General features: G+C 38.4%; 1 protein-coding gene across 1 annotated transcript in view; it reads right to left on the reverse strand.

Moving 5' to 3' along the window:
- OTOF (otoferlin) overlaps positions 1 to 25,848 on the reverse strand; it is a 145,090-nt gene that overhangs the window by 33,947 nt on the left and 85,295 nt on the right. Inside the window, exons 6-26 of the mRNA XM_015817746.1 lie at positions 23,188 to 23,264; positions 22,081 to 22,207; positions 21,594 to 21,648; positions 20,614 to 20,745; positions 18,694 to 18,756; positions 16,870 to 16,954; positions 16,133 to 16,292; positions 13,851 to 14,037; positions 13,078 to 13,264; positions 11,615 to 11,838; positions 10,820 to 10,928; positions 8,868 to 9,051; positions 7,957 to 8,077; positions 7,726 to 7,826; positions 7,015 to 7,105; positions 5,437 to 5,553; positions 4,629 to 4,781; positions 3,517 to 3,706; positions 2,877 to 3,001; positions 1,043 to 1,177; positions 262 to 423 (exon numbers count right to left, since the gene is read on the reverse strand). Of these exons, the coding sequence (XP_015673232.1) occupies positions 262 to 423; positions 1,043 to 1,177; positions 2,877 to 3,001; positions 3,517 to 3,706; positions 4,629 to 4,781; positions 5,437 to 5,553; positions 7,015 to 7,105; positions 7,726 to 7,826; positions 7,957 to 8,077; positions 8,868 to 9,051; positions 10,820 to 10,928; positions 11,615 to 11,838; positions 13,078 to 13,264; positions 13,851 to 14,037; positions 16,133 to 16,292; positions 16,870 to 16,954; positions 18,694 to 18,756; positions 20,614 to 20,745; positions 21,594 to 21,648; positions 22,081 to 22,207; positions 23,188 to 23,264 (2,785 nt within the window). The remainder of the gene's footprint in view (positions 1 to 261; positions 424 to 1,042; positions 1,178 to 2,876; positions 3,002 to 3,516; positions 3,707 to 4,628; positions 4,782 to 5,436; positions 5,554 to 7,014; positions 7,106 to 7,725; positions 7,827 to 7,956; positions 8,078 to 8,867; positions 9,052 to 10,819; positions 10,929 to 11,614; positions 11,839 to 13,077; positions 13,265 to 13,850; positions 14,038 to 16,132; positions 16,293 to 16,869; positions 16,955 to 18,693; positions 18,757 to 20,613; positions 20,746 to 21,593; positions 21,649 to 22,080; positions 22,208 to 23,187; positions 23,265 to 25,848) is intronic.

Genomic DNA, 25,848 nt, shown 5'->3' on the forward strand with positions numbered 1-25,848 from the left:
CAAGTAAGTGGCTTTTGTTGTTCCAATCCATCATATTTTTAACTGAGATGAGAGAATAGGAGAGAATATGAAACACTACCAATAAATATCTCAGATAGGGCAGAGTACAACTCCCATCCCATTTTGGGTCCTATCCACTTCCCTCAGGCCAGAATAGTTTATACCCCAGGATTAACTCTGAAACAAATGAATTTGTCTAATGAGGTTTCAAGCCTGATGCTATCCAGATGTGCTCTAAAATACCACAGTTCATTCCATTACCTGAAGAAGTTCAAAGGCTGCCAGTAGATCTCCAGCAGTTGAGTTACCCCGATAGATCTGGTAATATTCCAACTGAGGCGGGAAACGTGGAGGGCAATATTCCTCATCTGACATCTTTACCACAGGTTTGGCAAATGTTCGTCCCATGAAGTCAGCCTTCCCCTGAAAATATACAGAAATCACCATCCTAATCCTTCCCAGGGTCTCCAAAGGGCCACTGCTATGTGCCTACCAGTTGAAATCAATCAGAATAGAGCTGGAAGGGACCTTGGAGGTCTTCTAGTCCAACCCCCTGCTCAAGCAGGAGATTGTATACCCTTTCAGATAGGTGGCTGTCCAGTCTTTTCTTAAAAACCTCCAGTGATGTTTTTTGTTCAAAACATCAAGGTAAAGACTATTACATCTTGATCTCCAGTCCACCCTCAGGGAAAAAAACAATTGACAAAAAGTTCAGGATTAAAGTAGCCAGACAAGCTGCTCTTTTCATCTTAGCCTCAAAAATAAATGCCTGGGAGAAATGCATATGGGGACAGCAGTGCAGGAGTGATGCTGTTTTTCATTGATGAAACTGTCCCTTCCTTACAATATTTTTACACAAGATCTTGGACATGACCCTGTTGCTAACTATCTAGTTTAGTCATCTAAGAGCAATATATCAAATATGAGGGATATCAGGAGACATTCTTACCGGGAGCTTCTGAATGTATATAAAAAAGAACCTCTGTTTCATTTTATGGACTATGGAGACCCAGTTCCCTCACTGGCCTTAGTCTTCTCTTACCACTGTATCCTGATCATAGATTTCAATGACAATAATGGGAGGGTCATCCCGCATCTCATGTGCTTCCCCATATAGCTCAACATTGTCAAACACCAGCAGTTGGTCCCAGGTAGGACAAAGTGTTTCATTCAAGACCTGGAAGTGGAGGTAGCAAAGGATTAAAGATGTCCAATATCTCTTCTTCATTTCAACAAACCTTCTTTTGGTTTCTGTTCTACAAGGTGTTTTTTGTTTGTTTGTTAACATAAAACAGAAATCATCCACTTTGTTTTGAATTTGAAATTTAAGGTTATTATACCAAGCCCAGCATTCTGACCCCCTTTTCAATCAGACTTTCTTGGTTCACAGACAAGTTGTTTTCTGTGGCCGTATCTTAATTATGGAATTCTTTCTCTAGAGAAATACAAAAGGCTTTCATAATGAGCATATCATAATACACTGAAAACATATTTATTCAAGGACACCATGTATAATTAGTTTTAATTATACGGGGAAACATCTGTAAGGAACAAAAGATGTCAAACGGTCCAAAGAGAACTAAAATGCTTGTTATGCATGGAAACAAGCAGATAAAGAAGAGCGGAATAGAATGGAGCATGGAATTGGGGAAAAGTCTTGAAACATTTTGTTGTTGTTGTAAATACGTTGTTGTTTTTTACTGTTATTTTAGTTACATATGAATGTATGCATGCATTCATAGACATATATCTTATGGCAATTCTAGAATAACTATGATTTTTTATTGTTTATTTATCCATTCAGCAAACTTATATGACTGTCCACTTACCATAATAACAACCATAGCAACAAAATACATAACTAAGTTAAAAGAAGAACGCTGAGTCACTATAACAAATGCCTTATCCATATATTCCACCATCCCCACATCACAGCAGACTCCATTCACAACTGGGGGAAAACCCAGCTCTTTTTGGCCTTCATGAAAGACCAACAGGGTTGGGGGTTGTCTGAATCTCTTTGAGGAGGGTATTCCATGAAGGAGGTGCTATTTTCTTCACCCAACCAGATGACGTTGCTTTATCAAAATGACACACTGCATGCCCACTATGTTGGATCTAGTAGTACAGTCAAAAACCATCAGGGATGTTATGATGACATGGGAATGGCATGCAACTGCTGCACCAGAGTTGACAATGGCTGGAGAACCATGAAACAGGACTTCTGATTTTCCTCAGAGCAGAAGAAAGAATACATAAGAGAAATTGTTGATAAAGAATTAGTCCCAAGTTATTTACGGATTTAGAAGGATGAACGAGTACATTGTTTTTATTATTTTAAAATGTTTTAGTGTTTTAACTGTAATTTATTTAATGACTTGTAAGCTGCTCAGTTGTTGACTGAGATGGCCAGCTATACAAATTGAATGAATGAATGAACGAACGAACGAACAAACTCCAACAGCCCAATGAATATGTAGCCAGTAACATTTGAACAGCATTTGAGAATATGTTCTGCACATCATCAGGCAACCATCAAGCAAATGCACTTCAAAATTCTGGCATAGACTACAGTGTTGCAGTGTTGCATGGTTGATGCATGTAAAAATTAGGCAAAGTTTTGATCACACCCTTGAAGACACCATCTCAACTGTTTTGACCTTGCAGATATCCCTAAAAGACCACCAGAAATAGAATTTCTACATCCTGCACCTTTCAGATGTGGTAGAATATAACTTAAATTACTCTACTTAGCACAGCTTTCATGTGTACCAAATGGAGTTTATAGGAATTATAACCCAGCATATCCGGAGGACGAAGAGTGGAAAAGGTTGACCTGCAACAATACTTCTTGAGTTTGGCAGCTGTCATCTTACCTCAGTGCATTGACCTTGAGTGATAAAGAAAACCCGGGCAAAAGGATCAGAAAGGCCACTGCTATCTGCAGCGAACAAACTCCTGGCCTGGTACATATGGGCTCGGAGCTGGAAGACTTGTTTCTCTGTGTTGGAAAGGACAAAGATTATTCAGTACATTCAGGAAGACAGAGGCAGATTTAGAGTTTGGGGGAAAGAAAAAAATGAAATCATTTTGCAATAGGCCTTTGCCTTGAACCAGGGACCAGTTTTCAAAATTTATACCTAGAAAATCAGGCACCTTAATAATGCTGACTATATATATATCAGATATAGCCCCATTATAATATTAGGCAGAGTGCCACCATTTTACATGGCAAATGCTGGAAGATACGCAACAGAATATTGGAAGATGGAGCTGTGAAGTGCCAAAAAACTGATCCCACATTCACTTATTCTAGCATGCCATTCAAGTAACATGGAAGCAGCTAATGTCAAAATGAGATCCCTCCCAGGGACCTGGAATTGCAGGAGGCATCATTTTATCTTAGAAAATGTATTCTGACAGATCTTCTTTCACTTCACCATTGTGTGAGAGAAGAAAGCCTGTGCTTAGGGGCCCCCACCTGCCCCAGTGAAAACAAAGGGGATATTTTCTTACTGGTATAGAGGAGGCTGATGGGTGGGAAAGTTGGGAGACCTTGTCCCGCAGGAAGTTTCTTCTCCTCAAAGCCACAGGGTAGGCCACTGAGGAAATCCTTCCTCTGTTTGTTGAGTCCTAGCCACAAATAAATTTCCATTTTGGCTTGTACAGTCCAGCCGGCTGGCCCAAATCCCCTTTTCCCAGGTAACTGAAAAAAAGATGAGTCAAGGAAGAGATAGGTTGAACAGCTTGTGTTTCCATCATTCTATCAGAATCCTTCCCAATTATTCCTTCCTACCTTTGAGTTCTGAAACTCGTGAACTTATCACAAACACTACAATTTAATCCAAAGCTAAAAAAAAAAAAAATACTATCAAAATCATTAAATCTGTAACTGGCTGGAGATGATTGGAGCTGTAATCCAAGAACACTGGGTTGATTTTTTTTTTTTTTTAAAAAATGCCTTCTTATATCTTTAAATGCTCAAAAGTAAACCACACAATTAAACATGTTTTAACGTTTTGGGTTTACCAAATGCGTATATTATTTAAATGATTAAAATATCCTGGAGTTGGAAAAATACAAATATCCAATTTCAAAACATTATTTTTCTCCATATATGGATCAGGTTTTGTGTTCCTTGCTGAACCCTGAACCAGCCTGTTGTAGCAGAAATAATTTGGATCCCTTCTTCTGAATTGCAGCAACAAACTGCAAAGTCTAAGGAAAGTTGCCAGTTGCCAGTTTTTTTTCTTTCTTTCTTTCTTTCTTTCTTTCTTTCTTTCTTTCTTTCTTTCTTTCTTTCTTTCTTTCTTTCTTTCTTTCTTTCTTTCTTTCTTTCTTTCTTCTCAATTTCCTAACATACTATATGATAAAGCTCTCAACAGTTCTGGGATGTGAAAAGCTTCAGCTGAAATTCTGTTTCACACAACTGTTGAAAGCACAGAACCGCCTCTGCCCTTGTTGCCTTCAGACTACAGACAAGGGAATCTGTGGATAAGGAGGATCATGATATCCTGGGAAATTTATATCCCTCCGTCCTTTTTTTCCACACATGCTTCTCACGTGCTTCTTCTTCCCCCATCTAACGTAGAAATGTTAGTCAGATAGAAAAAGACATGCAAAGTCACCTTGAGGAAAACCGTCTTCACTTTTCCACAGTCTTTGCCTGTTTCCTCATCCACAATGGAGTACAGGATATCCTTGGAGGGGATGCGGGCATAGGCGATGCGCTTGCCATTGCTCATCATCCAAATGAAGATCTCAGGAATGCTGTGCTGAGGCTGAAAATGATAGGCAGAGAGGAGAAAGACGGAGATTGTTGGGCATGATGAACAAAGCACCTACACTTCACTGAATCCATTTGTTTCAACTGTGAATGTGGGACTCTGCTAGAGATCAAAAATGTTAGTTTGGGAAAAAGTTAGTTTACATTCTTTCATTGTTCTAAGATGGATTTCCTACTCAGTCACCCAAACCATCACTTGGGCTTCTTCCACATGTAAATGGAGTCATTGATTTGCCTAGGATCACAACCTAAAAGGTCCCAAATGCTTCTTATATAACAAAAACTTAGGTCAGAACTAACGAAGCTTCTTGGATGAGAAGTAAAACATCTTCAAGGAAAAAATAAAGAAAGTCCAGTTGACTTTGGAAAAGCACTTTCATGACAACCGTGACCTGGATGCCTGAGAAACTCCATAGACACTTAGATCTTCCTTCCTATTCAGGACAGAGGCTTAAAGTGTTGGTGCAGCTGTCCCCATAACAGGGATGTTGCACCATGAAATCCGCAGCGATTTCCTTCCTTGATTGAAATGAAAACAGTGCTGCAAGGAGCAGGCTACTGTATGCACCTGCAGACTTAAACCATCCTTGACACCCAGGGTGTACATATCAAGGGAGTTAAAGTTATGAACTAATGAAACTAAGTCTCACCTCATCTGCAAGGAACCGCAGCTTTTGTAGGAAGTTTTGGGATTGCTTCAACTTGTCCCTGATAGTGGTCTTCTTAACCTGAGATCTCATGGTCTTAGCTTGCTGGCCCATCGTTTCCTGTGTGGTGAAAGAAGAAGCAGAGAAAAAGAAAAGAGGCTGAAAGACAAGACAAAAGACTGCAAGAATATGCATTTAGAAGTTGATGCGCCTAATGTACCTGGGCCTATTTCTGACCACATGTAAACAATGGCTTCTATTTTATATTCTTTATTAATATCTAAACTATCCTTAGGTTATTCTAACAGAAAAGATTTTAAGATTTATACAATACAAATAGACACCAGGGTACATTCTTAAGGAATATAATTTATGTTCTACAGGGTATTCCTAAAATGGTTTTGCTCCATGAACCTGGCAAGATCACATTTGAGACTCATATTTAGTAGTTTTTCCAGTGATTCAGAAAGCAGCAGTGTTGGTGCCTAAAATTGCTCACTAGAATATGAATGCAAAAAGGACACTGGACAGAAGTTCTCTTAATGGCTTGTCTTTATTTCCCAAACGGGCATTGTAACTCTTTAGCTGGACTTTGGTGGATGATAATTGTTGATAATCTCTTTGATTTAAAAGGCAGATATCTAGGGTCCAAAAGTGATAACTTGCAATATTTGGGAGGTGTGAGCCTGTGGATTTCAAGAGCATAGATTCGATTTTCTCCTAGGCCAGTATTGACATCTATAAGGTTATCCCTGGTTGGTTAAAACTTCTGAGAAGACGACTCATTGTGAGACGAGGGAGAGATTGTCTGTCTTGAAAGAGGCACCAGTTTGTTTCCCTTTCCAATAGTCCAGCCCTGTGAATTAGGAATACTACCATCCTTTTTCAATTTTCCCTTCTTGGGGAAGTCTGTGAAGGTGATAGTAAAGCCATTTACAGAGAACCCTGGAAAAAGTTTATTTGCCCATAGGCAGTCTGGATTCAGGCCTATATTCAGAGAAAAATTACCCTGGTTACCTGAATGGATAACCTCTCACAGGGCTAGAGTTTAGAGAGTGATCCATCTTTGTCCTAAATTTCTCAGTGGCCATCAGAACTGTTGACCATCATATCCTTCCAGGTTACCTGAAGACATTGTGAGCAACATTTTATGGTAATTGTGTTCATTACTGTGTGGATAATCCCAGCTGATAATTATGAGGGAGGAGAGAATGAGTTCTCAGGCCCTTCAATATAGATTGTTTAACCCTCTGGCCTATTTTATTCAACATCTATTGAAGAGGTGATCCAACGATTGTTAGGTACCATAAATATGCTGATGATGTCCAGTTCTTATAAAAACACCGTGATTCAAATGAATATATAGTAGAATCTCTAACCCAGTGTCTTCACATTGCACTATGAAATATTTTGTGCATAAGAAAGAAAGAAAGAAAGAAAGAAAGAAAGAAAGAAAGAAAGAGGGAGGGAGGGAGGAAGGAAGGAAGGAAGGAAGGAAAGGAAGGAAGGAAGGAAGGAAGGAAGGAAGGAAGGAAGGAAGGAAGGAAGGAAGGAAGGAAGGAAGGAAGGATGCGTGCTCACCAGTTCCCGCATGCAGGATTTCAGCCTTTCCCGGTCCAGACGTGTCCGGGAGGAGTGGTTTTGATCTTTGTTGGAGAGAGACACAAATCTCCTGTGGAAAGAGGATATTGTTAAAAAAGAGAATTATGCCCACAAAACTCAGTCCTCAAACTTTTATCCTTTAATATTTGATTATTGAATAGAAAAGGAGAATCTTACCAAATTTACTGGTGATAGAAAATGAGGGTGGGTAAGGGGGTGCATGACTAGTAAATAGAAAGAAAAAGGAGATGTGGAATGGGACAGATACATCTCCCTTTCTGCTCTTCTTTCTTTCTTGGAATTTCTCTGTTTTCCCAAATGCCAGGTTGTAGTTATTATGTATCAAGGTAGCATCTACTTCTGCTCTTGGAAACACTTGAAAATATTTTATATTCCATAACGTAAACATGCTTAATTAGGGCTTATTTATACAATAATTTCTGTATTTTTCAAAGAGGGTCCTTCAAATAAAATTAATTTTGAAGTGACACAATACTAGGTGGGCAGGAGCTGAGGTAAGTAATGGGAGCTCACCCCATTGTGTGGTGCTTGGGTCTTGAACCCCGGCTGCCAACTGACAAGCTCAGCGTCTTTAACTGCTGAGTCATAGTGGAGATAAACCTCACTAATTATTTGAATCAAGAGACTTAAGAGGCAGCTGGCCATCCCCAATCCCCTTTCCTGACTTACAGACATCCACTGCTCAGTTCTTCCAGCACTCCTCGGAGACGGCGCTCTGGGTGTGGTTTTTCAGTTTTGATCATCTCATGCACATCATTGAGGCCTTCTTCCTAAAGGAGCAGAAGTGATTTTCAGTAGGCAATGCTCGAGTGGGAGATTTGCACTACTCATTCCAGAGGCATTTCATTCCAGCCCGCCCCGTCTTCCTCTCCTACTCCTGTCTCCTTTGCAGGTACTCACCAGCTTGTCTGCAATCTTGTCAATGATATTTGAATTGTACAAACGTCGTCTCTGGTCCTGCCACCAACTCTTGATATAAATACAAGGTTTCTTGTCAAAATACGGTAAATGAAAATAGTTCCTGTAATAGCAGGAGAAAGAGTGACATACTTTCAATCTGTATCACAATAGCTTTTTCCCCTTTTATTAGTACTTTTCTCTAATACTGGTAGTCCTCAACTAACAGGATTTCATTTAGTGATTCTTTGAAGTTACGACAACACTGAAAAAAAGTGCCTTATGACTGTTTTTCACTTTTGTTGTAGCATCCCTATGGTCACATGGACAAAATTCAGATGCTTGCAACTGACTCATATTTATGACGGCTGCTGGGTCCCAGGGTCATGTGATCAATTTTTGTGATCTTCTGACAAGCAAAATGAATGGGAAAGCCAGATTCACTTAACAACCATGTTACTAACTTAACAACTGCAGTGATTCACTTAACAACTGTGGCAAGAAAGGTCGTAAAATGGGGCAAAATTCACTTAACAAATGTCTCACTTAGCAACAAAAATTTGGGGCTCAGTTGTGGTTGCAAGTCAAAGACAAAGACTTACTGTACCTCTTGTGCTACATGGAAACTGGGACAAAATTTTCCAAGATGGGAAACTAATGAACACATCAGAAGATTCTTCCACTGGTCTTTTACCGAAAGAAATGTAAATGCAATAGTGACAAAGTCTTAGCACAAAAGTCTTCTGGATTTTTGCCATCTCTCCTACATGGTATTGAAGATGGGGAAATGCAGTATCATTTGCCCCATCTCTGAATCAAAGAAAAGAAAATATACAGCTTAACACCCAACTAAAGATCCTACAGTCTTCCTCTTTTCAAGTAAATGTATTTTCAGACTGGCCAAGCTCACTTGCCTGTCAGTAATCAATGGTTTCATGGCTGGAGAGGTAGAGATTGAGAAAAATTCCCCATCAATATTGACCTCCTCATCACTGTCATTCTGTAGCAGCTCAGATTCCTCCTCATTGCCATCCCCACCATCTTTCTTCTTCTTGATGGTGGGCCTGGACATGCCATCAATTTCATTGCCATAATTGCCTTGGAGAAAAGAAAAAGGAATCAGGTTCTGTAGGATGAAGAATGGAAAGATTATACCATTTATTAGAGCTAGTGAGCCTTGCTGAATCATATCATGATATCTTGGATATACCCAGAAGCTGGATTACGCTTTTAGGCATGAAGAGAATAACCACAAAGCCCAAACTCAAGAAATGGGTTTCTGGGATAACATTGTCGAGTGAGATTTCCTAGTTACGCTTCAATGGATTAGTGTTATACAGGGCTTTTTTTCTCATAGAACACCCAGAACGGAGTTCCGGCACGAATGGAACCTTGTAGGGTAGGCAAGGCGGGTTGTATGATGTGTATGAGTTCCGGCACCTTTTTTTTTTTTTTTTTTTTTTAGAAAAAAAGCACTGGTGTTATATATAGCCAGCAGATAGGAAATGGAAGAAACATAGAACCTAAAATTTGAATAAGACTGATATTACATAAATCATTCTCAAGAACATGACAATTTTCTTGATCATGCTCCCCTGTCATTATTAAATGCTGAAAGTGATTCATATTTTATTATGCTCCACATCTGGATAGCTTTTATATCGAGCTGCATCAGAAGGATTGAAATATTAATCACAAAAAAACCAGACAAAAAATAATGTGAACAATCATGGTGATGTTTCAAAAGTTTCAAAATCACCTATACAATTCATCACACATCAGAATCATATATGTATCCTATATCAAGAACCACCACCACCATCATCGCCACCACCACAGAACCATCCTGAAACAATGTTACTCAAATCATGGTACAAATTTGTATTTGAAACCCTGACATCTTAATATGTCATTTTAAATCATTTATGTCAATATGCATATTTTAGTCAAATATTTCTCTCTACCAATGATCCTGTTTTAATGTTTGAAAAAAATAGTAATTAAAGTTGAAGTATAGCTTGACAAGTGAAATGAGTCAGTGAGGACTTTTCATTTTACATATTTTATAAGCCACAGTTTCATCCAGAAATATATTTGTGGGAAGAATACATAAAAAATTCAAACAATACTGAAGGATTAAAAATAGTATAATAAAATGAACAGAGTTATGGAAGTTCAACATACTAGAAATATAATCAATGTAAAGTTTAAAATGCAAAAGGAATATAATACAATCTGTCCTAAGCACACCTCCTTGTAGATGGCAATTCTTATTAAGGGGTTGTCACTGGGAAAAAAGTACACATAGAAGTTTGTGTACTTAAGTTCCATCTATTGAAGGTCAAATAGAAACATGTGATTTTGTGTTGCATAGTAACTATAGTATATTGAACATAGGCATCTTTAATCAATTCTATTTGCAGAATTTTAGAATACCTACAAAATAAAACCTAACAATAAATCAGCAATCATTTTCAGGAGTTTAGGAATTCAGCAATTTTTCTATGATAATTTATATTTAATTATTCCAAATAGCATATTTAGAAATATTAATATAATAATTTCTATAATTCATTCTTAATCAATTAAACCCATTTGGTAATAACAAATGCAACCACAGGTGTTACATGCTTTGTAATTTGATAAACATTATGTGCTAGAACAGAACATCTACAAAAACGAGTGATAATGCATCAATAATAGTAAAATAGCATTTTCCGGACTAAAGCAATTATGCAAGTTCATCCTTCTTGTTCAGATTCCTGAAAAATCCATTTATACTTTCAATTCTGCTTGTATGGCATCACAGAAAGCAAATCTCCCTCCTAAAGCCACATCCCATACTTAACAAAATTCCTTCACAAACCTATTGTGACCTCAAAATTGATTGGTTTGTCTCCATTCTTCCTGTCAATCATGGTAGCCTCCAGGAAGGATCCAAAGAGGAAAAACTCCTCCATCTTGCCTGTGCAGCTCTGTGGGATGGGGTGGAATATAAACACAGCAGGTTTTATAATTATAGTGAAGGATTTCAACCTATGAAAATGAGTTGTGACATATTAATTTAGATCATTGGTCAATGTCACAGGTAAAAACATGGTACCAGGGATGGCAATATGTCTGCAAATAATCCCTTTGATGCCCACCAATTTTCTTGAAACAGGCATGGGAGACATATTGTGTAGAAACAAATTCCTACTGAGCAGGCAATTTATAAGAGTATCCATAACAATTCTCAACATTTTAGAGGCGTTCACCAACTCCAAAAGATTACCTAGTAAGCTTTTCTTTTTATTTGGTGGCATGGGAATGTACCAGAGATTTTGTACACACAAAGCATGCAATTTAGTAATGACTTGTTTTGGCTTTTTAAAACCAACTATGACTAACTGGGAACTGAGTTTAGGTTTGTGCATTCAGAGGAATCAAACCTGGAACCCCAGACATACAGCACCTCTTGGCCATATTGCCAAAACACACAACTCTGTTGTTTTCTTAGGTCTTCCTCAACATGACAGCTCTTGGTTCACATTGAAAAACAGAGCTATTTGCAATAAAGAATGGACTAAAGTCCATGGAAAGGAGGCTTCCCCAGTAAATGTGATTGTGTGATATACTGAGAACATAAGATATAGTAGTTATTACAGCATAGGAAACATACATCAGTGACAGGAGTTGCTAATTCAGCTTGAACGTCGGTGGAACTGGTGATGTCAGGGTTGCTGGTATCCAAGATCTCTACTGCTAGACCAAGAAGCAAACGGGCTCGGAAGGAGACCCCTTCGCCCAGGCCTTCATTCAAGTCCTGGTGCTCATCCATCAGGGTATAGTTGCGGGTGGACCCATACATGTTTACCCAGGCAGGGCCGAATGTGGGCAAGAAACCTTGTAGAGATAAGAAGAATTGGATAAATGCTCATATTGAAACAGATTTTAACAATTAAGTTGGTTCATTTGCAAACATATTGCCAGAATTGTTCTAGTACTGGCATACTGTACTAGATACTAATGTCTAGTAAGTCTTCTAACTATCTATCTTCCTCCATGTTGTTTCCTCTAGCCTTTGCTACCTTTTCTTCTTTTGGGTTTCAACAGAGGAGTTGGTCTGGTAATTTCTGTTGATGTATGCTCACACCTATCATTTACTATTTACTTCCAACGTTGTAAGCCTAATAGTTTCATTTCTTTTCCACTGCTGATTGTTGAAGATGCAAGTAGGCCTGAGATGAAGTTGCAATTGTAGCAATGGAGATGATATCATCTAGGTATATATACCTCAGAATAATAGAATAACAGAGTTGGACGGGACTTTGGAGGTCTTCTAGTCCAACACCCTGCTCAAGCGGGAAACTCTATACCATTTCAGAGAAATGGTTGTCTAATCTCTTCTTAAAAACCTCCAGTGTTGGTGAGCCCCCACAATTTCTGGAGGCAAATTGTTCCATTTATTAATTGTTCTAACTGTCAGGAAATTTCTCCTTAGCTCCAAATTGGTTCTCTCCTTGATTAGTTTCCATCCATTGCTTCTTGTCCTGCCTTCAGGTACTTTGGAGAATAGGTTGATCAACTCTTCTTTGTGGCAGCCCCTTAGATATTGGAACACTGCTATCATGTCATCCCCAGTCCTTCTTTTCATTAAACTAGACACGCTCAATTCCTCCAACTGTTCTTCATATTTTAGCCTCCAGTCCCCTAATCATTTTGTTGCTCTTTTCTGTACTCTTTCTAGAATCTCAACATCTTTTTATATTTTGGCAACCAAAACTGGATGCAATATTCCAAGTATGGTCTTGCCAAGGCATTATAAAGTGGTATTAACACTTCATATGATCTTTTTGAAGACAGTGCAGCTGGACAAGGAAATGTTGTCAGAAGAGATATGTTGCCAGGATATTATCATTGAGGGATATAGGGTGAAGAAGCCATGGTGGCCAAACCCACTGAAGTTTTAAGTCTTTTTAAAAAATGCATTCCATTATAAGACATTTGTGTACTTTTGTTGTAAACAGAAAAATGTAACTAGATTTGGGGACAATTCGCCAGAAAATGAAGAATAGGAACAAAACCCACTAAGTAGGCAAAAAATAAAGGTGTCTGAAGACAGAATTTCTGCATCCTCCCTACCTTTGTCTCCTTCATTGGAGATCTTCCTCAGATCGATGAAATGGGTTCCAATAGCCACATCATTGACCTTATCAGAATCTCGGATCTGGACCTTGATCCTTTTGCAGAGAGGGGGAAACATCTCTGTGAAAACTATCTGCTCATTCCAAACAGGTTCATAGCTGCTCTTCTGGACAGAAGTTTTCCCCTGGGCCATAGACATAAGATTGAAAGAATTTTAGATCCTGATAGATTAGGGCATCCATATTCTTAACTTTCCCCTATTGCTGCTCTTCCTAGATCGGTATGAAGGGATATGGCATCTCTGAATAAGAAGGCTCTATATGACTATCATGACTATATCTTGAGAAAATGCACATGTAGATTCCCTCGTATTCTTTTAATACCTTAGAAGCAAATTATTTCACATATTCAAATGCTGAAAACATATTTGGAGCTAAATTGAAATCTTTCTTTCACAGCGGTGTCATTAGTTTGTGTCAGGTCAATTCTCATAATACTTCAGACAGCATGATCTCTGTTAAATGTATCTGGAGAGTATCAGGTTAGGAAAAGCTGCACTAAGGTACTCGGACTAAATGAAACTTCTGACTAATGACCAGTTACATTCTGAGTCCCTACTAAAAATGCCAGTTCCTATGCTAGGATAACATAAACTTACTTAGTAATTTCTCAAATTTATACATACTTTTATTTATTTATCAAACTTATATAAAATAAACATGAATGGTTGTCAGACCTGATCCATCAAGATCTCACTGGGTATCACATACCTTCTGTCCAGCAAAAAACACCTGGGCATAAGGATCCACCAGGTCTTTGTTTTCCCCAATGAGAGCTTTCTTTACATTGGCCATGATGCTAGTGTTCATGCGTGGAAGCCCCTCTGCCCGATAAATCTTAATATAGAAGCGAGCCCATTGCCTTTCTGAAGGAACTCCATCTGGAAGCAGTAGGTTCCTGCAAGACACAGTAAATCAAGGATTAATGAAGAACACTAATTATACACAAAGCAGTGCTTCAGGTGGTCTAGTGACCTTTCTCCATCAAGGAACTGGAGGAAAAGTGTAACCTGGCATTAGAAGTGTCATTAGAAGTGGGTGTGAGTCAAAATGGGCAAAAGGTGTAAGAACAGGAAAGGTAACTCATGGGTTACATCTTGCCTTGGTTCTTTTTTTTGATAACTGTGGTGTTCCTCCGGCTCATACTGCCAAAATTCAGTGGCAAATTGTTGGACAACATTAGCACAATCCCCTTTGATTATATTGCAGTACCAGTTAATCAAGTTTTTTAGCAATTTTGGTGAAGATTTTTTTAAAAAAGTATTAAGCTTCTAATAGTTCTTATTGTACAGGTTGTCCTTGACTTACAACCACAACTGAGCAAAAAAATTTTGTTACTAAGTGAGACAATTGTTAAGTGAATTCTGCCTCATTTTACGACCTTTCTAGCCTTCTTAAGTGAATCACTGCAGTTCTTGAGTTGTTAAGTGAATCTGACTTCTCTATTGACTTTGCTTCTCAGAAAGTCACAAAAGGTGATCACATGACCCCGGGACACAACAACCATTATAAATATGAGTCAGTTGCCATGTGACCGAATTTTGATCATATGACCATGGGATGCTACAACAGTAGCAAGTGTGAAAAGTGGTCATAAGTCATTTTTTTCAGTGGCACCGTATCTTCAAACAGTGACTAAATGAACTGTTGTAAGTTGAGTACTACCTGCATCTCTAAAACTTCAAAATTCTCCCTGAAACAAAAAAGGGAAATAAAACAGTAAGCCCACCTCATGTCTCTTGATGATGTCATGTTATCTCCTTACCGTTTTGTCATGGCTAAAATTTTAGTAATGACGATGGTAGTGCTGATGGTATCATTCTTAGCTACAAAAAGGATGCCTCCCTACGCTAGAGGGGGAAAAAACTTACATAATAGACATGAAGGAATATTTCTTAAGCTTCAACCTAGTTAGATTTTGCTCCTTTGTTTGCAATCTTGGGAGGTTTTCTTTGCTGTCTCAGTGTCAAAAGGGCAGGAATCAGATCTTTTTCTCAGGACCTTAAAACTAATATTTTCATAGTATAGATTTGCCCAGATCTCTCTCTCTCTCTCTCTTTTAAATTTAAGGTTATTTGTGAAAATCTATCCACTTTTTTTACCAGCATGAGCTGGATGGCCATATAAATCATATAAACAAACAGAAAAATAAGTAAAAAAAACCCCATAAGTAAACTAATCCAAAACTGCAGAGCCAAGATATGACATTTGAGATTGAGAGTGCAAAAAAAAATCGCATAAAACAAAGAACAAACATTACAAATGAAGGGTTTGCTTTCTTGGCCAAGAGTATCTTAGAAAAGATGAAGCCAATAGATCAGTGTGAGTGTGTGAGTGTGTGTGTGTGTGTGTGTGTATGTGATTTTGAAGAGAGACAAGGTGAGCATTTTTCCTTCTCTAAGTTCTCAAACAGCAAACAGATGCAGAACCAGGTTCAAAGTTGCCCTGAAAGAAACTATGACTGTTTGATAATGTCAGAAGAATAATTTAGGAAAGAAGAAATATTTATTCCTAAAAGCAAAACAGTTTGCCTTTACTGGCAGGCTGCAGAGAAATGGTGTACAGCAGCAGATTTTTTATAGGGGGAGCTTGTCCAAGCTGAAATGTTTACCTGGTGTTTCTAGGGTGACACTTGAGGTGTGTGTTTGTGTGTGTGTGTGTCTGTGTGTGTAGGTTTATTCTCGTGAACATGGAATTCCTCTATGAGACCTAATTTAATTAACTCTGTGTTTGCAGACCTTATCCTTTGATATGTAGATTAGGTCTGGCTAACTTTGTTGGTGTTTGAGGAAGTTTGCTAATTTCAGTTGATTAACTTAGTTTCAGCTTGACAGTCAGTTGACTGGAGACACTGATTCTCAGACCATTGTGGATTCTGTTAATATTTTAAGGGAAGATGGAAACAGTATAAAGAATAAAATATATTTGAATATAAAACTTCTCACAATAACATGGGGGGAAACCAACCCTGCCCGGCAGCTCCTACTTCTCACCCTTCAATATCATCCTCATCTGTCTCATTAGCTTTGTGTGGAGTCTTAATATTATCTCCTTTGCCCACCACTGCGATGTCAACCTTCACGTAGCCTTTCAGCCCAGCCGTGATGTCCTCCGGGTCAGACAAGATGGCCCACTTGTGGTAGAACTGATGCTCTGCAAGGAAAGGGGAAGAAAGTACTATGAACAAGCTAGAGCCCTATTGGCAAGACTAACACCCTATTAAAACAACATTTGCTTCAAACATTCATGTCTGAATAGGACTATAGAGGACAGCAGCATTCGCAGAATAACATTATTTTTTTAATCTAGTCTTACATTCCATCATATGAATGTGGTTTCCTCCAAAACTATTGACTAATTAAATATAATCTACTGTGTTTGGATGAACGTATAAACTAGAATAAGCATTTAAAAAGCGGAAAGCAATGCTTCTGAGAATCCCATGGCCATTCTGGAGGAGAAGGGAGGCCACAAGAATTACACTTTTGCTGTGGTCTCACAACCACCTGGGACATTGATGAAAGGCTACATTAGAAGTGGATGGATCTAGTTCTACTGTCAGTAGAAACTGGATATTTAATCGCTCCTGGAATACAGACCTGGGAAACTGCATGGAAATGAGTTCTTGACGTAAAGTGCCTCTCAAGCAAAATTTCCAAGACCAGAAAAAGCAGGAGGCTTTCTCTTACACAGCTCTTTCTTCCACAAAATATTATTTTCCATTACACACCTGGCTGAGTGTAAACGGTTCCCACATCCATTTTGAAAGAACCCACCAAGGTTCCACTGCGCAGGATGTTCTTGGAGTGAATCACCTACAGTTTAACAAAACAGAGGTAATTTCAGGCAAAGAGGACCACAGGGTTGCCAAGAAACCTGCCTTGGATTTAGCTTCCACCACTGGAATACCTGCGGAATGTTCTCCCCAGGGAGATTTCTCTGCCTCCACCTCAAGGCCCCCATCACTCTAAAGCAAAGACCTTTCTTATTTTTCTAAGCATCTGAGTATTTCTTAAATGGATTTTTTACACTTATTTAACATATTTAAAAGAGGGACTGTAAAGTTTTAGTCTCTGTTTTACAGAAGAACAAAGTCACGTGACTAAATAAGATAGCAGTGGTTGGGATTACATAGAGTCGTGGTGGCACAGTGGTTAGAATGCAGTCCTGCAAGCTACTTCTGCTAACTGCCGGCTGCCAGCAGTTTGGCAGTTCGACTCTCTCCGGCTCAAGGTTGACTCAGCCTTCCATCCTTCCAAGATTGGTAAAATGAGGACCCAGATTGTTGGGGGCAATATGCTGACTTTATAAACCAGTTAGAGAAGACTGTAAAGCACAGTGAAGCAGTATATAAGTCTGCTATTGCTATTGCTATTTCCCCCCCCCCCCCAGTTTTTCTCTATTTTAATTAATTGATTGAATGCTGATTCTACTCTATTCTGTTCTGTTCCTTTCCATTCTGTTCCACTCCATTCTATTCTGTTCTATTCCATTAGTATTCTATTCTGTTCTATTCTGTTCCATTCCGTTCCGTTCTATTCCATTCCATTCCATTCCATTCCATTCCACTCCACTCCACTCCACTCCACTCCACTCTACTCTACTCTACTCTACTTCCTTAATTTCAATTTCTACTGCCCACTGCCAGGTGTTCAAAACATAATTAAGTAAATAAATAATATAAAATGAAGTATATGCATCTGAGAAATATAAGAGACATTAAAATACAATCCTATTAATGTCAATATAAAGATGTATTTCAGCTGGTGAAATGCTAATGAGCCCAAAGCTACATGTATTGCAGGCTACCAAAAAGATAATTATTATTAAATTGTTCAAATTAAGGAAAAGCTCACATTTCTCTAAGGGCCACATTTCCCTCTGCTTGTTTTCTCTTTTTGCTAATCTCAGGAGAGAAGCAAAGATGCTGCAGCTGCACACGTCTTACTGAAAAGATTTGTCATTTGAGTGCAATAATTTCAGATTGCTAGATCTACTAAATTTTCAAGACAGCTCTGCTGTCAAAAATGTGATTCTAAATAGATAAAACAGATAAATGGATAAATATTAATGTAAATTGAAAAGCAACACCAATAAGAGGCAATGGCAAACTATATTTACATTGGTGCCAACAAAGTGAGATGGATAGCTATAACACGTAGACTTATATACTGCTCCATAGTGATTTACAGCACTCTCTGAGCAGTTTACAACGTCAGCATATTGCCCCCCAACAATCTGGGTCCTCATTTTATTGACTTCAGAATGATGGAAGGCTGGGTCAACCTTGAACTGGTGAGGATCGAATTCCTGGCTATGGGCAGAGTGGGCCTGCAATATTGCATTCTAACCACTTCACCACCACAGCTCAATATGAAGTCATCAGGTTCCAAGCTCAGCTCAAATGAGAGCTACGTTCCCCATTATTGATCCATATCTACTCTAACTGCATCTCAGGCTACCATCTTTCAAGATGGGAATACTTTCTTCTTCAGTCATGCTTCAGGGACTGTTCCAACCGAGAAAGTGAACTGAGAGGTAAAACATTGCTCACCGATAATTTGATGATTTTATCAAACATGACATCTGGGGGAATGTGAAAGTCAAATACAAAATACTGAAACAGAAAGAGAGAGAGAGAGAGAGATAAAAAGGTTACCAAGGTCCTTTATAGTAAAAAGATCAGTAATAAAGAATCAAATGAAAATAGTAAGTCATTTTGTTTTCTCCAGATATATTTCATTACAGTTTGATTGTATAAAACAATATGGCCATCCAATATTTAATTTAGCCCTTAGGCAGACTAGAAGCAGTGGTAGAACAAATCTAGGGATAGGATGCTAATTTAAGAAAGACGTAAATATTCCCTATGTCAAAGCAGCCCTAGGGTTTTCCTCTGAACCCTGGGGAAAAACGTCTGTAGAGATTCTCAGTTTTCCAGGACATAGTTGTCTCAAAGGTGGCTTTTCAAAAAGCAACTGGACTGTTTTTTTTCTTTTCTCAACAGAACCTATCCTTCCACCCCCATCCCCCACCATCAGAACTGATGAAGCTTTTGAATGAAAAGCAAAATGTTTTCTTCTCTTCCGCAAGGAAAAAACAGTCCAGTTGCCTTTTGAAAAAGCACCTTTGAGACTGGAGAAAAATGGTAAAGCTAAATAAACATTTGTGGTACTTCTAAGCCAGGGGTCTTCAAACTTGGCCCTTTTATGACTTGTAGACTTCAACTCCCAGAATTCCTCAGCCAGGCACGCTGGCTGAGGAATTCTGGGAGTTGAAGTCCACAAGTCATAAAAGGGCCAAGTTTGAAGACCCCTGTTCTAAGCAATGAAAAAGCATGTTAATATAATCATAACCTGAGAATCAAAATTAAATGAAAACAATTTTACCATTTGGCTAATGGAATCATACTTTATTTTGTAAATGGTAGCCCCTAAAATTATTATTCTACCAGAAGTCCACACATTTCTTAATCAGCGGGTCCATTCAAAATTTTGTAAGCATGTCATGGGCAGAAATGATTGGTATAAGGGAATATAATCACTTACCAGAGGGAAAACTAATGAATTTCTCCCAAATTTGCCATCTCAACATTTACTCTAGGAGGATGATCATTTCAGTATTTCCAGACTAAATGTTGCAGTCTAACCCACATCCCTCATCCCCATTATTTTTATTTTCTAAGAATGTTTAGAAAGAAAGAGAGGTGCCTTTGGACATACTGAGCCCAGGCATTATGTTGGAAATACAATGTCATATAGTTTTCATATTTTGAAATAAAAATTGCTAATGTAGATAAAAAGGTGGTGTTTATGAGGCATGAATTAAGACAAAGGTCCAGCCCTGGCCTAATCTGCCACCTGTAATACAGTAAGTAGGAAGAGCAGAAACATTAGCCCTGATTACACATGATAAACAATATAGCCATTATTATATCCAATGGTCCTGCTGTCTAGGGAGATTCTCAGTCATCCAGGTCATAGTTATTCCAAAGATGTTTTTTCATGAGGCAACTGGACTTTCTTGTTTTTCTTTGAAGATGTTTCACTTCTCATCCAAGAAGCTTCTTTAACTCTCAGAAGCTGAAGAAGCTTCTTGGATGAGAAGCGAAACCTCTTCAAAGAAAAACAAGAAAGTCCAGTTGCCTCGTGAAAAAGCATCTTTGGGACAATGGTCCTGCTCTTCCTTCCCATCAATCAATTTGCTGACCTAAATCATAAACAAGCTTATATCAGGATTTTTTTTCCAAGATGCTCCAGTTCACCTCTTTTTAATATTCTGAGGTCTTGGTGGGAATTTCTCCACTTGCCTATAAAGATAGGCAAAGCTTCAGTCCTCCTGCAGAAATCAGTTCCCAAGCCTCATTGATAGCTAAGAGGAACCTCTTTTTCCATATTTGCTGGGGGTTTTTTCTTAACTTAAATATCCATCAAGAAGGAATTGACAGGTCAGTTGTTACAAGTAGCAAGCTAACCTCATTATAGTAGGGGCAATTAGTTGATTCCTTCATGGATGTGTACTTCTTCTCATCTCCCACTTCCACACACACCACAGGATCCATGTTGAGCCCCACCAGCTGCCGTGCTTCAATTACTGTGATGCTGACCTGGTGAGAGAGAAAAAAGAAACACATAGTTAGATTCATTCCCAAAGATCCATCATCTTCCTTCTAATTTCTCTCTTCTCATTTCCTTCCTAAAAAGAGCTACATGCTACCTATGGGTGCTATGCAAAAGCCAGAAAGGCTTGTCAATCTGCAGCATCTCAAAGCCTTCAGAGGCTGGAGGTTTTTAAGAAAAGACTGGACAACCACCTGTCTGAAATGGTACAGGGGTTCTCAACCTTGGCAATTTTAAGACTTGTGGACTTCAAGTCTTCAAGTCCACAAGTCTTAAAGTCCACAAGTCTTAAAGTTGCCAAGGTTGAGAACCCCTGGTAGGGTCTCCTGCTTGAGCAGAGGATTAGACTAGAAGACCTCTAAGGTTCCTTCCAGCTCTATTCTGATTGAAAGGGGATTTCTATTATTAAGTAATCCTGCTCCATCAGCTAGCAGCAGGATGGGGAATATAGCTGCTTCACACAACATACTATGTTAAATTGTGGTTAGCAAGTTTATGCTTCAGAATGTTGTGTGAACCAAAGCAGTTGCATTGATTCAATCAAGCACAGATCTACTAAGCATAGGTTAAGCATGCTGCAATAGCACAACCTGCTTCTGAGTTGTACTAATTGGACTAATATCACTTTCCCCCACCTGATGTGGCTTCAACAATTCCTGCTTCGGGACATGCTTGCTCAGGATCATGTAAGATGCCATGAAGCATACCAGTTTGTGAAAGGTGGCAATAAGGGTGCATAGATATTCATGCTGATTGGAGAAGGATTGTGGTGGTGGAGACAGTGAACTCCAAATATTACTTCCATAGCATAAATGAGAGACTGGAAGCATCTCACCTGGTAGTCCATTGGTCTTCCTGCGCTGGGCTCCATTTTAATATCTGGCTTGGATCTTAAAAAGACCATGATAATAGTGAAAGATAATAACAATGACATAATAAATAACAATATAATATTTAGTCCTTTGTGTATATTTTATACAATGTGTAGCTGGCTTCATTGTGGGACAGCACAACCTGTAAATCTATCTATTGTGAGATGCAAATGTAGGCTTATAGTTTCGCATTATGGATAAACCAGCCAAAAATCCTAACTCCATACAGAAGGAGCAATAGATCTGATGAGTCACTTTGATCCTTAAGCAAAAGATTATAAAATGTAGTCACTTGTTAATAAAGGCGGGATAGAAATAAATAATATATTTTAATAGGTTAATATTTTTCCTCTAATGTTAAGTGCCACAATTTTCATTCTTTCTCACACCTTTTTTACACCCTGACATGTGTAGAGCCAATCTCCACTTTTTGAGTTTTCTTGTACTCACCTCTTATTAGACACATTGGTGGTCACAGCTGTTACTGATGCCAGGGAGATGGTATCTGGATCCAGGCCACCTCCAAGCCGTATTGCTTTACGGTCCAGATCTTCTGCTTCCAAGATAGCTGGTTGATCTGCCCAGGAAAGACAAGTCATAGTTAAAACATTTGAGTGACTATCACAAAACTTTAACTCTGGGCACCCTTTCAAGAAGGGTGAGAGAAACCTAAAGAAGTATGGTGAGTTGTGATCTAGTCATTTAGAACTGGCACTATTAAAAGCGCCTGGATGAGTATTCTCCAACTGGTGAGTTTCAGCTCTCACAATTCTCTAGCTAGCAAGGCAATGGGTGAAAATTCATTCTTCTGGAGGATTCCAAGTTAGGATAAGTTGATTCTAGATTATTTTGTTTAATCAAAGTTATTTGCATCACATTCTCAGAGAAGTGTAGAGACAGCAGGATATGTCATCATGAACTGAAGTTTTGATATATACGGTAGAAGAGTCTTCTCACCTCAAAAGATACACAAGTCTGGACCATGCCACTGACTTTCTCAGTAGCAGTTCAATTCTATGGAGCATTCTCTCTTGGAAGAACAGATGGCCCCTATCTTACTGGCACTTTGTAAACTAAACAAAACAGTGTTTTGACTCTTAGGGAAGTTTAAAATATTGAGCCCCTCTAAAGTTTTTGATTCTTTACTGGAGGGGGGGGGGTGATAATTAAATGTTGCATTTTTTTCTTGTTTATGTATGGTTTCATTGTTCCCTGCCCAAAATCTCTTTTGGATGCAGGAGGCTGTGTGTGTTTGTGTTGTAAATCTATCTATCATCTATCTATCTATCTATCTATCTATCTATCTATCTATCTATCTATCTATCTATCTATCTATCTATCTATCTATCTATCTATCTATCTATCTATCTATCAACAAGTAAATACAGGAAATTGGCTTTCCTAGGATAAAATGAAGGCAGAGAGAGTTATTTGAATTCAATGGGGTGCCTATCTTTTGCACTTAGTCTAAAACTGCTAATTTGCAATCTCAGGGTACAACAAGATTGTAGTAATTCACTGATTTGATAGACGTTTAGGTGGCGTGCATGTGCATACCTTGCTTTCGGTGATGATCATCTTTTGAGGGACGTGTTTTGCCCAACTTCATGGCTGAAAAGACTCCTCTCCCAGCTCTGTAAGCAAAGCAGATACATTATGAACATCATTATGTCATCTCAGAACATAAGCAAAGGAGAGAGGTTCCTTCTCCAAGGAGCAGCTGAGAAACAAACTGAGGAGAAAGACAAATAAAGGAAATAGTGGGAGAAAGGAAACAAGAGAAAAATATGAGCAAATGCATTACTCCTACTTAGAATATATTGTAGTTTGGGATGAACCACTGAAAAGTTGAATCAAGAAAATATAAACATATTTGATTCTTGGTGAGAGTTTTTTTTAATCCAACCAAGAAACACAATGGCTGTTCTCTAAGCATGAAATGCATTTATTGGAACTAGTAACTATTTCACACATATGCCATGTCCATACCCAGAGCTTCAAATGGACTGCCGTTATTCAAATTGTATTGGCATGAATTTTCCTGCCCTTTAGCCATTGTGGAATCCTCAGTGTTCTCTGAGCTAGGTTTTTTTTTTTTTTTGCTTATAGATGTTACGTAATTAGGTAACATCTTCAGTGACAGAGAGTGTGGGGTTTGCTCCTTATTTATATACAATAGCTTGCCCTGCCTATGTTGGTGACTGTGTGGTTTTCTCCTTAGTAGTTAACTATATAAACAAGGAGCAAACCCCATTTACAATGGCATTGACGATATTACCTAGTTGAGTAATAAAATGTCTACAAACAATCAAGCTCAGAGTTCACTGAGACTCCACAGTTCAATCATGAGTTATTTATATTATCTTCTATTGGACCTTTTTGTTTTCCAGCTCTGCATCATCTGCATTTTGATTTCTTGAAATATGTAGGGATCCACAAATGCTGTTATACTATATGCTTATAGATCTGTCACCTATTTTCCTCCTTACTACAGCAGAATCTGCAACCTTAGGTAACATAGACTATAAGACCTTAAAGCCATCTTCTACTCCAATCTTCTGTTGGGCTGAAGATCACTCAGTACACTTTCTTTGATATGTCAATTATCATACTCCAAAGATGGGGGGGGGGAGGCCAGGATTCAAACTTATTTGAGGATGATTTCAGGAGATTTTAAGGCATAAGGTACTTGATTTGTTCTTTAACTCTTACAAACTCCAAAAATGCCCCCCAAAAAGTAATAGATGTTTTAGCTGCATTAATTCTGGGGATGGAAAACAGGGCTAATGCTTTTGGAAAACAGACAATTCTAGTTGTCAGCCAAATTAGGAAAGCTGTGGAATTGACTGGGCTGGGAAGGAAGGAAGGAAGGAAGGAAGGAAGGAAGGAAGGAAGGAAGGAAGGAAGGAAGGAAGGAAGGAAGAAAAGAAGGTATTGTTTGATGATTATTTTAAGTGAGTCTTCCCCAGTATGCTCTCTTCTATGTTGACCATAGTCTACATAATCCATGGCAACCTTGCTGGGGAAAAAGGTAGACATGGAACAATGTTTTTAAATTACAAGGAAGTAGATTTTGATTGGATATCTGAAAAAAAATCTTAACAGTAAGAATTGTTTAACTATGGAACAGACTGCCTTAGAAAGAAATATACTCCCCTTTGCTAGAGTGTTCAGACAGAGGCTGAATCTGTTGGGGATGCTATAGCAGTAGATTGCAGCAATTATGCAGGGGATTTGACTGACTGATTTATTTATTTATTTATTTTATTACATTTGTATCCCGCCCTTCTCCTTGCGGACTCAGGGCGGCTAACAATCAGATAAAATACGAAAATACAATACACGTTTAAAATTAATTTAATTGATTTCCTACTCTTGCTTTCCTTATACTGTAGGATTATAGGAAAAGGAACTCCTGCTTATGCAAAAGATGGGCAGTCTGCAGGTGCATTTAACTCCACCTTTCCCTTTCTTTCGTTGTTATTTTTGTTGTTATTGTTCCAGCTCCAACAACCTTCCATAACCATGCACCAAAAAGTGCTCATTTCTGAAGGTAATTAAGCAATTCACTTGACCAAGCCTTTGGGTAGGTTTAATCTGCCTAAAATGTCAGAAAAACTAAACAAACAAAACAGATACCCAAATGCCAATGAAATAAATTACACACCCCAATGAACCTATTCTATTTGTCCTGAAGTCACTGTTCTGTGTACTGTATTCCTTGAGTATCCCAAATAATACCGAGTGCATTATTTGTTATGCAATGGGACCCATATATATGTCATTTTACAACTGACAAAGAGGGCTGGGCTCTCCCTGGAAGATTTTAGACTCTGGAAAGCAGAATAGTAAAGAAAAGAGGGGAGAGAAAAGCAAGGGCATTGTGAAATGTGAAAACAAAATGAATTTCTGATATTTAGACTTGGATCTCCTCATAGTTTCATGTCTGTAAGAAAACCTAGTAAACCTAATAGGCTTTTCATAAGGAAACGCACCATCTGGAATTAAACAAAAGGTTTCATAAAAAAAAAGTGACATCAAGTATGTCTTCTAAAACTTAACATAAGGGATAACAGGGAGGGTATGACTGGTTTTCAGGGATTCTGTTTCTGTAGTATATTTAAAAATTTTCAAGAGCTGTCCTAAGGCAGCCAGCTGGTGCATATGAAATGCCAATTAATTAATCATTAATATTCCTTTGAAATATAAAACCATGAA

Source organism: Protobothrops mucrosquamatus, unplaced genomic scaffold, assembly GCF_001527695.2.
Source record: "Protobothrops mucrosquamatus isolate PMUCROS unplaced genomic scaffold, P.Mucros_1.0 scaffold633, whole genome shotgun sequence".
In the NCBI taxonomy this organism is placed as follows: domain Eukaryota; kingdom Metazoa; phylum Chordata; class Lepidosauria; order Squamata; family Viperidae; genus Protobothrops; species Protobothrops mucrosquamatus.